At 41.0% G+C, this 16,750-nt stretch overlaps 1 protein-coding gene across 14 annotated transcripts in view; it reads left to right on the forward strand.

Moving 5' to 3' along the window:
* LOC111950591 (disks large homolog 2-like) overlaps positions 1-16,750 on the forward strand; it is a 287,220-nt gene that overhangs the window by 124,853 nt on the left and 145,617 nt on the right. For 13 of the 14 annotated variants that reach the window (XR_011473940.1, XR_002875505.2, XM_023968282.2 and 10 more), the window contains 2 exons: positions 1,647-1,730; positions 3,459-3,620. Coding sequence is in view for 12 of the 14 variants with exons in the window: in XM_023968282.2 (XP_023824050.1) it covers positions 1,647-1,730; positions 3,459-3,620 (246 nt within the window). In the remaining 2 variants the exon portion in view is untranslated. The remainder of the gene's footprint in view (positions 1-1,646; positions 1,731-3,458; positions 3,621-16,750) is intronic. The other variant, XM_023968284.2, reaches the window with a different exon arrangement.

Below are 16,750 nucleotides of genomic sequence, written 5' to 3' on the forward strand. Positions count from 1 at the left end.
AAACAACTTCAAGTAAACTGTGCCTACTTATGGGTCTACCATACATTAGCATATCACTGCATCGGTATACTCTGAGTATACCAAACATTAAGAACGTCCTAATATTACCATACCCTGTTCAAAGGCACTTACATTTTTTGTCTTGCCCAATCACCCTCTGAATGGCACTCATACGCAATCCATGTCTCAATTGTCTCAGGGCTTAAAAATATTATTTTAACCTGTCTCCTCTCCTTCATCTACACTGATTGAAGTAGATTTAACAAATTACATCAATAAGGGGATCATAGCTTTCACCTGGATTCACCTGGTTAGTCTATGTCATGGAAAGAGCAGGTGTTCTTAATGTTTTGTATACTCAGGGTAGCTCTGCAGTGGGATGGAATGAAATGCAATTATACCCAAGCAGAAAAAGGATGTGACAAAGAATCACAGAATACATTTAGAGCTAATGAGATCTCTGAGTAACGCTTTACATTACAGTGCCATTATTACTGTGTAACTACTCATGTCATTACAGTGTAAGAAGTATTGTAACTACTCATTAAACACTAACCCTTTCTTTAGCCATAACCCTAAGTAACCCCGAAGTACAGTGTAATAATGAGTAATTACAATATTTGTTTTGCTGTAATTACAGGAATAATTACACTGTAAWAAGGGCACTGGAATGTAAAGTGCAACTGATTTTCTTCTGGTCATGGAAAAGCAACCCATACTACTTTTAATTCCTTCTAAAAATGTGTATGTGAAATTATCTGCCTCCTTTATCTGCTCTTTTGTTCATCTGGAGTGGCCATGTTGTCACAGGGTAACCGGGCACTGCACTCGGCTCCCCACATGCACCCCTCTCCTCTGTGTGTGTGTGTGTGTGTGTGTGTGTGTGTGGTGTGTGTGTGTGTGTGTGGTGTGTGTGTGTGTGTGTGTGTGTGTGTGTGTGTGTGTGTGTGTGTGTGTGTGTGTGTGTGTGTGGTGGGTGTCGATCTCAGTGCTCTTAGGTGCACTGTTTTCCTTTTTCCGTTTGCATAAGACGTTTTTCTGAGTTTACATGCATTCCTGAGTTGGACAAATGTGTTGTTTAACTTGAGACACAGTACAATTTCAAGTCCTCTTAACTTAGAGATTGAAAGATATCATCAGCTGAAGTATACAGGGGCCCGTATGTATCATCTGTCTCAGAGTAGGAGAGCTAGGATCAGGTCCTTCCTGTCCATAATGATCTGATTCATTATGAGGCAAAAATTCTCCTAGATCAGCACTCCTACTCTTAGACACGTGATATATACGACCCGGCTCTCCCTTGGGATAGAGGTCCTCTGATACAACAAAGTTAATTTTGATGATAAAATGGATTCAGCGTTATGTTATGATAATTGCACATCATTTTGGAATTCAAATAATTTCTGTGGCCATAAGATAATCTTTTGCAGTTTATACCACTTGCTAGAAGCTTTTATCCAAAGCAATAGTATGTGTATGTGGAATTGTAACCAAGGATGCTTGGCACCACGATCTTACCAGCTGAGCCATGCCTGTACCACATATAGAATGGAGATGCATAGCAGACATTTTGTATTGTTGTGCAGATATCATGTTAAGGGTTTCCCCCTTGTGGTCAATTCTAGAATGCTCTCTCTTGTCCACAGAACAGGCCGGCAGCGGTGCAGGGGTCCCCACACACTGGCCCGCCCCCGGCATGCATGAACCCCGCCTTGATGAGCACTCCCTGGGTGAGAGAGAGACCTTCACACTGTCCCTCGGGCCCCATCTTCATGCCATCCTTCTCCCCATGCTTCAGGCAGGGCACCCATCCATGCCACTCGCATGTGCTGTACACAGAGATGACTTCACYTCTTTCATATCATATCATAAGGCACTCAGGCCTTGGGGATATTGTCCCTTATCACTCCATCAGGATCAAATAGGTTGACATTWGGGGCAGTATACAGTATGCTGGACGTACAGTATGAGCTTGATGGAAATATATTTATTCGATATTGTTTCGAGTTGGTTTGAACATTTTAGAGCTATGTGGGCATATACACTGAGTATACCAAACATTAGGAACACTTTCCTAGTATAGAGTTGCAGGTTTCCCCTCAGGATAGCCGCAGTTCGTCGGGGCATGGACTCTACAAGATGTCGAAAGCGTTTCACAGGGATGCTGGCCCATGTTGTCTACAATGCTTCCCACAGTTGTGTCAAGTTGGCTGTATGTCCTTTGGGTGCTGGACCATTCTTGATACACACGGGAAACTGTTAAGCGTGAAAAACCCAGCAGCGTTGCAGTTCTTGACACAAACCAGTGCGCCTGGCATCTACTACTATACCCCATTYAAAAGCACTTAAATATTTTGTCTTGCCCATCCTCCCCTTCATCTTTGCTGAATGAAGTGGATTTAATAAGTGACATCAATAGATTTGTTCTTAATGTTTTGTAAAGTCAGTGTATATAGTTGTATTATTCAAAGAGTTATCTTAGTAGGTTTATAATAGAAAGATTTGCCTGCTTTTTTTAGGCATGAATATAGAAAATGTTACATCCAGAAACACGTCATGCGAAATATCAAGCTGAATTAGTTTGCCATGATATGACCAATGTGTAGGCAGGAAGACAGACAATCAGAAGAGAAAGGAAGCGTTGTCTTGTTTTGCCATAAGAACGATATGGTAGCATACTGTATTCCAAGGCAAGTTCAGAGAATCACTTCATCAAGACACTCCTTCAGTCATTTCCTCTTGTCATTGCTACCAACTGTAGCAATGTTCAGCTGRGCCAGGATTCAATCCAAGGCGAGTTGTCAGCAAGTGCACTGCACTTGACTTTTATAGGTCATTCATGCTCGAGCTGCCTTCCTCAGCTTTACYGTGAATGCCATCTCTGCTAGGGTGAGGGAAATTGTATTTAAATGCAATGCATCTGTCAACAACACGCCTTTGATTGAATCCCGGTGCTAGTTATTTCACAAAAAGGCACTGTGAAAAGAAGTGCAACTTTCCCACTTTCTATCCAATTAGAATAAGGCTACCATGTTTCAGTCCACATGTTCACACTTACATAGGCTGTCGCAGATTCATGCTCACTGGCAAAGCCCTCCCTTACCTTCTGTCCCCGAGATCCCCAATGGGACACAGATTTCACTCTCATTTCACAACGGTTTAGTAGTAGTGAAGCAGTGCCATATGAACTTCATGGGTAGAATTAACAATCACAGAGGATGCCTCATCATTCACTTCATTGGGCCACAGAATTGGGCTATATGTACATGTAGCCTAGTCAATGTATTATGTGACTTTATAACATTTCTCTACAAGTAGCATGGTTCACAGTGGAATTTAAATGTATGTCAATATATTATTTATCGTCATTCTGATGGTTTCTTTATTCTTTTCCTCTGTGCTCCTTTTGTCCTTCCACCGCTTTTCCTCCTCCTTCTTCCTCTTCCTCCTTTCTAAAGCAGTATCGCTATCAAGATGAGGACTCTCCACCTGAGCACGGGTTCCCGCGGCTGACCAACGAGGTGCGCGCCCCTGAGCTGGTGCACGTGTCGGAGAAGAACCTCTCGGAGATTGAGAATGTGCATGGCTACGTGTCCCACTCCCATATCTCCCCGCTCAAGGTCAGCAAATGTCCTGTCCTGCACCCCCAACCCAGTGAGCAAAATTGGATACAAATAAGTAATTTCTACAGCAAAACTGTGCCAACCAGTTTTGCTCACTGGGAAGCCCCTGACGAGAACTTGCCAAACCACACCATGTGTGGCTGCCAACATGGTGTCCCTCGTTCCCCTCTTTCCTCTCCCTGTTAGTCTTGTTCTCTTTCTCTCTTATCTCTCCCTTGTTCTTTCTATTTCTTTCTCCCTATCTCTTCCTCTCATTCCTCTTAGCCATTCCCCCACTCTCACTATCTTGATTCATTCAAAAGCTATTGTGGTTCCTGTCCTGAGTCTTTGGTAAGCCTCTCATAACTAGTGCAACTCGGTGCCCTATTGCTAACAAAAGTACGTCGTCATGTTCATTTCATTAGACACCAAATGTAAGAAAATGGACTGGAACAGGGAAGGACTACCTGGAATTGTCCAGTAAGAAACTCTTAAACATTGTCCACACAAAAAAACGGTGCTATCTAGAACCAATGAGGGTTCTTCATCTGTCCCCATAGGAGAACCCTTTGAAGAACCCTTTTTGGTTCCAGCTAGAACCCTTTAGGGTTCCATGTAAAACCCTTTCCACAAAGGGTTCTACATGGAACCCAAAAAGGGTTCTCCTAAGGCAGTGGTTCCCAAACTTTTTATTGTCCCGTACCCCTTCAAACATTCAACCTCCAGCTGCGTACCCCCTCTAGCACCAGGGTCAGTGCACTATCAAATGTTGTTTTTTGCCATCATTGTAAGCCTGTCACACAAACACTATACAATACATTTATTAAACATAACAATGAGTGTGAGTTTTTGTCACAACCCGGCTCGTGGGAATTGACAAAGAGCTCTTATAGGACCAGGGCACAAATAATAATATAATAATAATCAATCATTTTGCTCTTTATTTAGCCATCTTACATATAAAAACATATTTGTTCATCAGAAATGGTGAATAACTCACCACAGGCTAATGAGAAGGGTGTGCTTGAAAGGATGCACATAACTCTGCAATGTTGGGTTGTATTGGAGAGAGTCTCAGTCTTAAATCATTTTCCACACAGTCTGTGCCAGTATTTAGTTTTCATGCTTGTGAGGGCCGAGAATCCACTCTCACATAGGTACGTGGTTGCAAAGGGCATCAGTGTCTTAACAGCGCGATTTACCAATGCAAGAAACTCTGAGCGCAGCCCTATCCAGAAATCTGGCAGTGACTTCTGATTAAATACAATTTTCACAGAACCGCTTGTTGCAATTTCGATGAGGCTCTCTTGTTCAGATATTGGTAAGTGGACTGAAGGCAAGGCATGAAAGGGATAACGAATCCAGTTGTTTGTGTCGTCCGTTTCGGGAAAGTACCTGTGTAATTGCGCACCCAGCTCACTCAGGTGCTTCGCTATATCACATTTGACATTGTACGTACGCTTGAGTTCATTTGCACACAACAAATCATACAATGATGGAAAGACCTGTGTGTTGTCCTTGTTAATGCAGACAGAAAAGAGCTCCAACTTCTTAATCATAGCCTCAGTTTTGTCCTGCACATTGAATATAGTTGCGGAGAGTCCCTGTAATTCTAGATTCAGATCATTCAGACGAGAAAAACATCACCCAGGTAGGCCAGTCATGTGAGAAACTCGTCATCATGCAAGCGGTCAGACAAGTGAAAATTATGGTCAGTAAAAAAAAACTTAAGCTCGTCTCTCAATTAAAAAAAACATGTCAATACTTTGCCTCTTGATAACCAGCGCACTTCTGAATGTTGTAAAAGCGTTACATGGTCGCTGCCCATATCATTACATAATGCAGAAAATACATGAGAGTTCAGGGTCCTTACAAAGTTAACAATTTTCACTGTAGTGTCCAAAACATATTTCAAGCTGTCAGCAAGAGCCTTTCGGTAGATGATGCATGGGTAAACCCCATGTGGCGTCGGGAGCAACTGCTTGCACGCGCGTTACCACTCCACTATGTCTCCCTGTCATGGCTTTTGCTCCATCAGTACAGATACCAACACATCTTGACCACCAAAGTCCATTTGATGTCACAAAGCTTTCCAATACTTTAAAAATATCCTCTCATGTTGTCTTGGTTTCCAGTGATTTGCAGAAGAGGATGTCTTCCTTAATTGATCCCCCAGAAACATAACGGACATATACCAGGAGCTGTGCCAGGCCCGCCACGACACGACTCATCAAGCTGTAACGCATATAATTCACTGGCTTGTATGCAAAGCAGTAATTGTTTCAAAACATCTCCTGCCATGACACTGATGCGTCGTGAAACAGTGTTGTTTGATGAAGGAATTGTCTGAATTGTCTGTATAAACAAGTGTACAGTCAATAACACAATAGAAGAAAACATGTTTTAATGGTAACTGTTGGTTAATGGTATCCGTTGCTTTTATACATGTCTTACTACTCGAAAGTCGTCTTTATTCTCGCCCAAAAAACTTGCCGTGGCATATTTTTCAAATTGTCGTGTTTCGTTTCTAAATGTCTGCGCAAGAGTGAAGGTTTCCCACGTGAGAGTAACGGTTAATGTGACTGGATGTTAATTATTTGACAAGGCTACCTGTATTTGACATTGTGTCTTAACAGCGCGATTTGCCAATGCAATAAACTCTGAGCGCAGCCCTATCCAGAAATCTGGCAGTGACTTCTGATTAAATACAATTTTCACAGAACCGCTTGTTGCAATTTGACAAGGCTACCTGTATTTGACATTGTGTTGTTATTTCGCTGAAAACTAGATGGTTTAATTTTATTTTTGGCAGTGAAACGAAACTACTCAGGTGAGAAAAAAACCTCACCCAAATGTAAATAAATTATTATTTATAAAATATAAAAAAGGTGAATCATATTTTTATTTGGCGTACCCCYGACGCCTATGGAGACAGCCGAAGAAGAACCCTTTTGTAACCCTTTTTTCTAAGTGTGTACTACATGCCCTAATGAACATGACCCATATGTTCAATGACTAAAGGATCTGACCAGGATAGAAAACTCTTTTCTATCATTTCTGGATGCAGCCTCTAGCTGTGGTATATTGGCCATATAACACAAACCCCCAAGTGCCTTACTGCTATTATAAGCTGGTTACCAATTTAAATAGAACAGTAAACAAGTGGTATATTGTCTGATACACACACGGTTGAAATGCACACGGCTGAAATGCTATTTCAGCCAATCAGCATCCAGAACCTAAACTTCCCGGGTTTATAATACTGTATAATGCACTTGGTAATGTACGTCACTCAAAAAGTTATTTAACATGTATTAGCACAAATGTGCATTATTAGCATAAATAACAGACATTGCTGCTGTGGAGAACATTGCTGTTATGCAAAAGTAGGGGGGATGTCTGACGTGCTTGACCACATGGAAAAAGTATTTATACATTCATTGATTCATGTTAAATAAAGTTCTCCATAGAGTTGTTGATATGGCACTCAACCAATGAGAATAGATTAATAAGGAGATTACTTTACAAGCCAATTGCCTAACTATCTTGTATTTTACTCAGTCATTTTCATTCACTTCCCAAGTGTTTCCTGATTGTAATAAAGTAGATGAACAGCAGGTGGCGATGAGTGCTCAGTTTTAAATAAGCCTCATTAAAACAACCATTGTTGCTAGAATACTGTTGGGTGAAGTTTATTTAGATGCTGATTTAGGATCAGTTTATAATTTTCCCCATTAATGGTTAAGGTTTGGATTGAAGCTGATCATTGATCAGTACCCAGGGTAACTTTACCCTGGAGCTCAGAGCACAATGCTGGCCAGCTGGGGACATTGTGGGAACAGAATGGGAATCAAAGGAGAATGTATATACGCTAACCACCTCTGATTAGTACAAACAGCATGCACAGTTTTAGTAGAATGGCCCATAGGGCAGTAGCCCGTCTCCTGTATCTGTAGCACCCCCTGGACAGGACGTTAGTGAATTGCAGGGGGTAGATTGTTGAGTGACAATATATTTGGATTTGTCTCTGATTTAATTTCAATTTGAATTAAGGTGTGATTGAAATAAAAATAAAAATGTTAGAATACTTTTGTAGAAAACGCTCATTGTTCGAATCTGGCTATAGTCTAATCTTTATTTATTTTTATATTTTTATAAAACAAAGGTAAAGCAGCAGAGAACTGATGTTCATATTCCAGTAATAGGATTAATGTTTAATAGTTAATTATTACTAGATAAAGGTACCACAAAATAAAATACATTCTATATATTTTATTTTATTCAAAGTAACACACCGGCCTGCAGTATATTTCATTGAATACTTGGCTGACTAATATAATATCTTTCCTGTAAGAGTCCGGTTCTTGGCCTCCTCTCTTTGGCCTCCTCTCTTGACCCCTGTGTATCTCATGTAATAGAATCTTTTGTGGGCTTAGAAGCCTCAATTTTATTTGGAGATTGTGTTGGATACTATTACAGACTGCCTTTTTAGTCTCCACGTCCCCTATCTCGTTTAGATAAAGACATATCTGATGTGATGGGGCATTACCCTGAGTCTACTTTAGATTGTATTGTGAGGAGATTAGGCAACAGATCAACTTGTTGTTTTGTCCCAAATGGCACCCTATGCCCTATATAGTGCACTGCATTTGACCGGAGCCCGATGGGCCCTGGTCAACAGTAGTACACTATGTAGGGAATAGGGTATAGGAGCCAATTTTCAATCTGTGACATGTAAACTGAGAGAGATGGAGGAGAAATCACACATACTGTAAGCTTTTTTCTCTCTGTGGGTATGTGGGTAACCTTGCCCTCAATAGCACAGATTCAACTGTCACAAAGAAACTCAGTATTCTAGTCTGGTTTTGATGAAAGTGACGACTCTCTTTCATAGCTTAGAGTGCCTGAAAATCTGCAGCGTTATTACCAATATTTTGCAAGGTTATATTATTATTGACAGCCCAGTGTCTGGATGATAGCAACTTAACAGCTGACAGGGAATAGATCAAATGCTGCCCGTCCCAACTCCACTGTCGCTGATAGAAGGTCTCAAAACAGGATACCAGATATCAACGGAAGCAGGTCTTGGATTTGAAACACTGTGACAAAAGTGGTCCAATATCTGCCATGACAGCCGAATGGAGTCGTTGACAGGCTGTGGACAAAAAACTCAATGTTGTTGAGGAGATTTTGAAATGCAGATTCATTATGTACTGGTAAGCTTTGATTCGGGTAAATTCAGACTATTCTTCTAACCGCGTGGATCTTTCTCTTTAGTCAGTCCCTAAAACTCAAAAGGAAAGGTGAGTTTCTACAACGATTGCATGTGTAGTTAGATTAGTCTGTTGATTAAATTGGGACTTTGTAAGGGATGTAACTTTGCGGCACATTTGCTGCTTTCCATAATTTCGTATTTTTCTTAGAGAACTCTGTTATCTATAGCAAGGTGTTGGAATTCTGTGTGTTTTAGCACGTTGCATTGGAAACTGTTATTCTGATATCAATTTTATTCAAAGCCAGCTGGGACTGAGCCATGAGGAATAACTTGTACTCCCCTCCTACTTGTGTCACAGCATCGGGTGAGAGTACGACCTATCTTGGTAATTCTGCAGGTAAGAGCTAACTTGCGCTCACTAGGCCGTTCTCCTGGTTYGGCACGGCAGTTAGTTACAGTGACTAGCATTTAGCAGTGCATAAGAGGCACTAGTTTGCTTTAGGGTTTGGGTGGGTTATAGGGTTGTGGTCTAGGTTCACTATATTTAGAGTTCTTTGGGAAATTATAACTTTGTAAAAACCAACATACAAATAGAAATGAGGACAACCGCTACTGGTGCTATAGCATTAGAGGGCCAGGTTAGCTAAGCATTTTTTACAAGAAGTTTGTATCTGTTGTCGGTCTTCCATTCCCTTAAGAGCAGTTAAGGGAATGAAACAGTTGCAGACTTTGGACATGACTAAATCTGGCCCTAAGGGAGCGCTTCTTAGAGGCTCCTTCCTCATTGGCTCATATGCAGGAAGTAAGACACTCACTTTCTCTCATCCGCATTCAACCCTAACATTGCTCTCCTGCATTCTCATTTTCGCCTTCTCTCTCTCCCTCTCTGGCTCCCTCCCTCTCTTTTGCCCTCTGTGGAGTATGACTGTGTACCCCCATAGCCTGCAGCTCCCTATCTTTATGTAATAATCATCTCTCTTTTGTCTTCCTAACTTGCGAGTGACGTTGTCTTTTACTTCTTACCTGCAGCCTGCACTGGTTACTCGTTTTGATCTTACATACCCTGGTGTGACTGGAGCAAACTACCTGGCAAGTTTTTTTCTCCCTTTTATCACTGGAAAGTTTGTTTTTTATTTGATTTCTTTACAGTGCTTTTGGGGTCCGTTGATGAGCCACGCATGGGGTTCACTTGACTCTTTTCAAATGTTTTCGTTCTACTTGAAAGGTAACGTAGAATCGGATGAATTTGTTATTGTTATCTTTCTGTGTGATCCCATGGATTTATGTGCGGTCGGTCCTGTTGAATTCTGTATCTCATAAACCTCTTTTTACCCAAGGAATACCACGTGTGTTTGCGACTCATTGTCAGTGTCACCTAAACACAAGTTATATTTGTTTTGCCACCAGTCATTCATATATGATATTCTGTTTGGTTGATCAGTGTCACAAAGTAACAATTGTTGTCTGTTGTGCGTACTGCATTTTAGCAGACACGCTTATCCAGAGCAACTTATAGGAGTCAACTCAGGGATTTGAACCAGTGACCTTTCGTTTACTAGCACAATGCTCCTAACCGCTAGGCTACCTACCTAGGGGCAGGTTATTGCAATTATATTCATTTGTTTTTGCTAGTGCTCCCCCTCTTTGTTTTTGTTTCTTCTTACTACATAATTGGTACTTCAATCTCAGTGTGGAAGTAGAATGTTATCAAAGAAATKTTCAAAATAATATTATGAAATGAAAATTCCTGCGTATCATTTGTTTCCTCATTTCCCATGATGCTTTTCTGTTAGTCATCATCAACAATGGATTTGACAGTTACCGATGTAGGACATTAATTTTAGCCAGTTTTCTTCAGCAAAATAATCCTGCAGCAAAAGGAAATTTGAATTATTATGTGGATTAAAATGAATGGACATTTTTGTAGGGGTTGATACATTTTTCTTTAGGGCAAATCAAGTCTGAAATTTCTAAGTGGAAATTCCAAACTTTAGAAGTCTTTTTGATAAGCAAATACACTACAAGTCAGCAATAAAAGAGTGATCAAATTCAGATCCTACATCTGTAAATGAACAAAAATGTGAATTACACTGATTTAGTTATTTAATTCCAGTGAATAACAACAATTTGAATTAATATGGTTTTTCAATGGCATTTTCAAAGTGCTACTATACCACTAATTTCTCAATGATTCTCAACGGTGATTAAAGCCTAGATAGCCCATCCTTTAACATCCCACATCCGACAACAGAGACATTAGGTTAGGGAGAGGCAGTCTCACTCACATCTGCATAGCGGTCAGAGAGAGGGGTATAAGAGCTTCTTCTTCAGACAGAGGCTATGGTCTGTGTGTTTCTGTGTCTGTCTGTCTGTCTGTCTGTGTATCTGTGTTTGTGTGACACTGCCAGACTTGTGTCCCTATCTGACCTACATGATCTTCCCCCTTATCCCACTCCTCTTCTACGGGCTAACCCATTGCAGCCATTTCCTCTGCACCGTTCTCGCCCCTTGCCTCTTTTTAAGTAACTATTGACTTTCGTTGGATGTAATTTTCAGGCGCAGCCGCTCCTTTGTGGCACCCCGGCAAACCGAGTGTCAATCCTTTATGTAGAGTGAGAGTGGGGTGAATTAGTGAGAAACGCAGTTCTATTATATTATGCATGAGTCATGGCCTGGCCAAGGACTATGAATCTGTGCTTTCTCATTTGTTTTCACTTAGCCTWGGGACTTTCAATGAAAAATAGCTTTAATGCTGCGGTGTAATTGCACAGGCGGGAGAGAATTGAGTCTTGTCTGCTGAGATTGGAGTCCTCCCTACTTGCCTTGCTCTGAGCAAGGCGAACAGTATTTGATATGGACTAATTCAGAAAAGCTGTCGTCATCGATTCATGCTGTCACTTTATCGACCGACAGTACGGTCTGTTTCTGTGGTAATATCTGCTTGCAAAAATGCATGAATCTTGCATCAGCAATTAGCCTTCTTTCAATCAAGCAATGTGAACTTTGGGAATTATAAGCTGGTTTAATTAACGCCCAGACGCAGTAGGTGAAGGATGTTTGTCAGGGAAATCTGTCTAATTCGGGAAAGCAGGCTCTTGATGTGTGTGTATGTGTGTGTGCGTGCGTGCGTGCGTGCGTGCGTGCGTGCGTGTGTGTGTGTGTGTGTGTGTGTGTGTGTGTGTGTGGTTAGTAGGTAGCAGGGTCTTGTTGTGTGTGGTTCCCCCAGGGGAAGAAACACAGACTGGCTCTCCATCTTGACTCCCTGTTGTCGTAATTACTCCACAGACTTGTTATCCCCAAGATCGGAGGCCTTGATTGGCTCATGCCGCTTCTCTGATTTAACCTCAGTTATTAGTATATTCTCTTTATTTAGATGGAAAGTCCCAAATGAGAGGGGGAGACAGGTAGATCCAGGCATACAGATATAAAGCTGCAGGCAGAGTTTGAATCCATAAGTGTCAATGTGTGGTCCGTAGTCAACAGTGCTATGACTAGGCCAGACTCCAGCATGAGTTTTGAAGTTTTAAGGACAGCATTGCTGCCCAACATGGCTCATCAGAGCATATATTTGCACTTATAGACATTGTTAGTGTTTTTTTTTTACTGTATAAAGAAACTCCAGTTCATATAGTTAATTTGCAGCATACTGTACCAGAGTGTACACGAGTACCACAGTGTATCACAGAAGGTCTTCCGGGGGGGTGGCGGTCAGAGAGGGTGAATAGCATAAAGTAGAGATCGAGACTTCTATCAGTTGTTAGTTCAAACCTATCGGACGACCTAACATGTTTGGCATTAGCATACTAATTGTCTTCTCGTCAGAGTTGAAATACAACCATAGTTGTTGATCTTGAAGTGAAGGCTTAATAAATAAATAAATATTTAACTAGGCAGGTCAGTTAAGAAAAATTCTTATTTACAATGACGGCCAAAMCCGGACAACTGTGCGCCGCCCTATGGGACTCCCAATCACGGCCAGATGTGATACAGCCTGGATTCAAACCAGGGACTGTAGTGACACCTCATGCACTGAGATGCAGTGCCTTAGACTGCTGCGCCACTCAGGAGCATGATAGGACTATGGCTGAGGGGGAAATTTGGAAATAAACTCGTTAATATATCAKTTTTTTTTTTTTTCTTGGGGTCTTAAATGTCATGGTCGACATACCAAGGCCACTTCTCAATTGGCACCCTATTACCTGTAAAGTGCACTACTTTTAACCAGGGCCCATGGAGCGCACTATGTACGGAAAAGGGTGCCATTTGATACGCAGCCCCAGGCACATGAGTATTCTAGACACACACAGTAAACAACATCTTCCTACAGCAAAGACGGATGCACCAATGGTTTCTCCTTGAGATGTGTACCAATGACCACCACGTCTTTTCTTTACTATTATACCTGTATGTGGCTTGATGCAATAACGGATTTTGCAAATACATGAGTGATTTAAAACCTATATAGCCTTATGCGAGGTTAAGCCAAAATTGATTTGTGTTCAAATTTAATTTAATATGAAATGTCAATGTGTAATTGATCTCATAATAAGTGCTCACACTGGTCGAATTCCAATGGCCTGAGAAACACTGAATCAGAAAACATCAGATATTTACATACAAGTACGACAGGTTTGTTATTTTAACCATCTATCAACAGATTTGGAGTGACTTGTGGCAGATATGATATAATGTAAATTATAAACTGGGTGGTTCAAGCCCTGAATGCTGATTGGCTGACAGCTGTGGTATATCAGACCGTATACCACGGGTATGACAAAACATTTATTTTTACTGCTCTAATTATGTTGGTAACCAGTTTATAATAGCAATAAGGCACCTCTGGGGTTTGTGGTACTCCGCAATGCGTTGTGACTAAGAACAGCCCTTAGCCGTGGTATATTATATATATACCACACCCCCTCACGCCTTTTTGCTTAATTAATTTAGGTTAGTGTTTGCAGTTGAAAAGGCTACACAGTAACTGTCTTGTTAAACACCATATGCTCACAAGGTCACCTTCACCAAAGACAGGACAGGAAGATGAATATTTAAACAGCCACCCTTCTTTTAGGTGCATCAATTGGAAAGAAAACAATCTGTCTGACTTGGTTCTTCTGAGAGAGATTCTTTGAAATGCGGTTGTCTCCTCTTTTTCGCCAGCAGACTTGTTATCAAAGCAGCATCCGTCTCAATCAAGCAAGACCAGGCATTAGGTGTTCTCTGGTAGGCTTGAAAGGGAACGTTTGTCTCATCCAGACTTGTTGACTCAAGACAGTGAGGTCACTGATGTGATTTTATGAGTGTGTCAAGGGACCTTTTTTGAGAGCTTTTCTGGCAATTGTATTGCCAATGCAGCTCTTAGGAGACCTCTAGGAATGATTCTCTCATCCCTCTACACAGCTTCAACATCATGTCACTTTGTGTTGTAATTACAAAGCTCGTATCCAAAGCTGCTGTACCATTCAATTCATCAAATATGATTGGTAAGCCATTTTTACTGAGAAGAAGCATGTTATACCCTACTGGAAATTTTACACAAGACTAACGTTCCATTTACAATTCTAACAGGTTCCATGGCATTTGAAATGACTTGATAATGTGTTTCAATACAGGGAACTAAAACTGCATTCCAAACGTACTTTTCAGGTGTTTGTGAAAGCAAATATTTGCATTTTATTATGTTACAATTMAATTTGTGTCAAATAAAATGTGTTAATATGTAATTATTGTATTTCCAACACGGAAACATTCACATTTCCAGTAGGGATGCACTGTGATTGTATTTCATTTCTATGTCAATACAATCTCTTCTTACCTGGAAATCTGTTGGTGCCCCAGTATCAAAGACTGTAAACAATAGACGTCATTCGACAGCTGTTGCTTAGTAACAGTTGCACCCAAGCCAGAGTATTTTGATAATCAGATCTGAGGTTAGTTCTATCTTTGACCTTGTTACCAGTCTGTCACTAATTGTATCTGTGGCTGCATGGTACCTGAGCTATTGCTTCTATGCCTAGAGGGAAGGCCTTGATATGCAGTGCCATTGTCCCGGATGGATGGATGGATGGATGGATGGATGGATGGATGGATGGATGGATGGATGGATGGATGGATAAGGCCATTGCTGTAAAAAAGTTGTGTATTCTTATTCAACTTACCTGGTAAATTAAAAATGAAATAAAAAGTAATTTTGAGGTGAACTGTGCAAACACAGCTTTGGTGATGTAGTTATTGCTAATTCAGAAGTTCCTGCTGATATTCACTGTCTAAATGCACCCTTTGTGTATGCATACATGTGTATGGATGTTGTAATGTATTATAGATGATGCCTGTACCATGTTCCACTATGATTGTTTTTAGTGTCTCAAAACTACATTTGAGTGGTCTACAATGTGGTTGAAAAAAGAACAGATTTTGTATCATTGTGGAGTGACACCCCAAAAAATTATCTAACTCATAACTGTACGATTGACAGTTTAAAAAAAATCGCTGTATGCGTCCCAATTTGCACCCTATTCCCTGTATAGTGCACTAMTTTTGACCAGAGACCATAGGTAAAAAGTAGTGTACTATATAGGGAATAGTGTGCCATTTGGGACACGTACCTGTTCAGCCTCCTTACCATTTATCACAGTTTATGAAGCGGGAGCTGAAAAACGGCTACTCACAATGGCTGAACACCTCGCCAATGTAAGCCATTTTGGCACAAACAGGATGCTCTTATCAATGCATCTTATTATCTGGATACTCTTATGTCTCCTGATTTGCAATGGCGTCTCTAAACGCTAGAATTACTTTATCTCCCGGGAAACACCTGGAGAATTGGAGAATTCATCCAGGGCCATCAATGGCTCTGTTTCTTTTAATCTAATGAATGTCAGAGGAGGACCATTGAGGAGACAATGTACTCCCCAAAATATAATTCTGCCTGGCATGAATAGCCGTATTACACTTGATTCATTGTGGGTTCTTATAGTGTTTGCTGTTCAGGCAGTTAATGGATGCATACAGGTGTACATTGACTGGATGATTCAATGGGAATAGGACTGCAAATTGTTTTGGAAGGCCCCTATCCCGATTTTGCTCTCCCTCCAACAGAGGCACTGTCCTTTAATATTGTGTGTGTGTGTGTGTGTGTGTGTGTGTGTGTGTGTGTGTGTGTGTGTGTGTGTAAAGGGTTGGTAGGTAGGTACTGTACATCAGCGCCACAGTAAACAACCCTGTCCTCTCATTTAATGGCCCCTTGCCAGTCCATCCCCTTTTGAAGCAGATTGCACAAAAATAAATATTTCACATTTGGCCCAGAAACATCCACCGTGTGCTGAGGTACTGGGAAAATGGTTTCTCTCCCAGTCTGAAACCCTTACACAATAAGTGATCCACCAACATTGATTTGCTATTAGATGGTATTAAAGTACTTGGCCTCGGTAGCGATGGGGAGCACTCCTGTAAGTGGTACATTTTGTGTGCTTTACCCATACTCCCTCAAAATACTTTAAGGGTTTACCTCGGATGGAAAATACATTGGTGGACATGTGCTAAGTGTAATGGCAACAGCACATGTGTGCAAGGATCGAAAAGTAAGCCTTCAATACGGAATGGGTCCTCCAGTGTTGTTAGAAGAGAAGGTTTTCCAGTTAGTTTCATTCCTGGTGTCCTGTTCTTAATATAGATAGAGAGGGGAAAAGTCCATTTGTTTTAATGTGCACTTTTGCAGCCTCTTAAATGTTGTGTGTAATGGCAATATGCAGTAGCCCTCACTATTAGCCAGAGGGTTTAGCTATCTGGTGCACTGAAGATGCATGACTAGACCGTTTGTGTACATTTTATCTAAATATGTGAGACATGAAATAGGAAATTGATTCATATATGTCATATAGCCAACATTATGAAAATGTTGACTATAGAGCTACAAAGAGTAAGTGAAGAGGGG

The sequence above is a fragment of the Salvelinus sp. IW2-2015 genome, linkage group LG23, assembly GCF_002910315.2.
Source record: "Salvelinus sp. IW2-2015 linkage group LG23, ASM291031v2, whole genome shotgun sequence".
NCBI classification, from domain to species: domain Eukaryota; kingdom Metazoa; phylum Chordata; class Actinopteri; order Salmoniformes; family Salmonidae; genus Salvelinus; species Salvelinus sp. IW2-2015.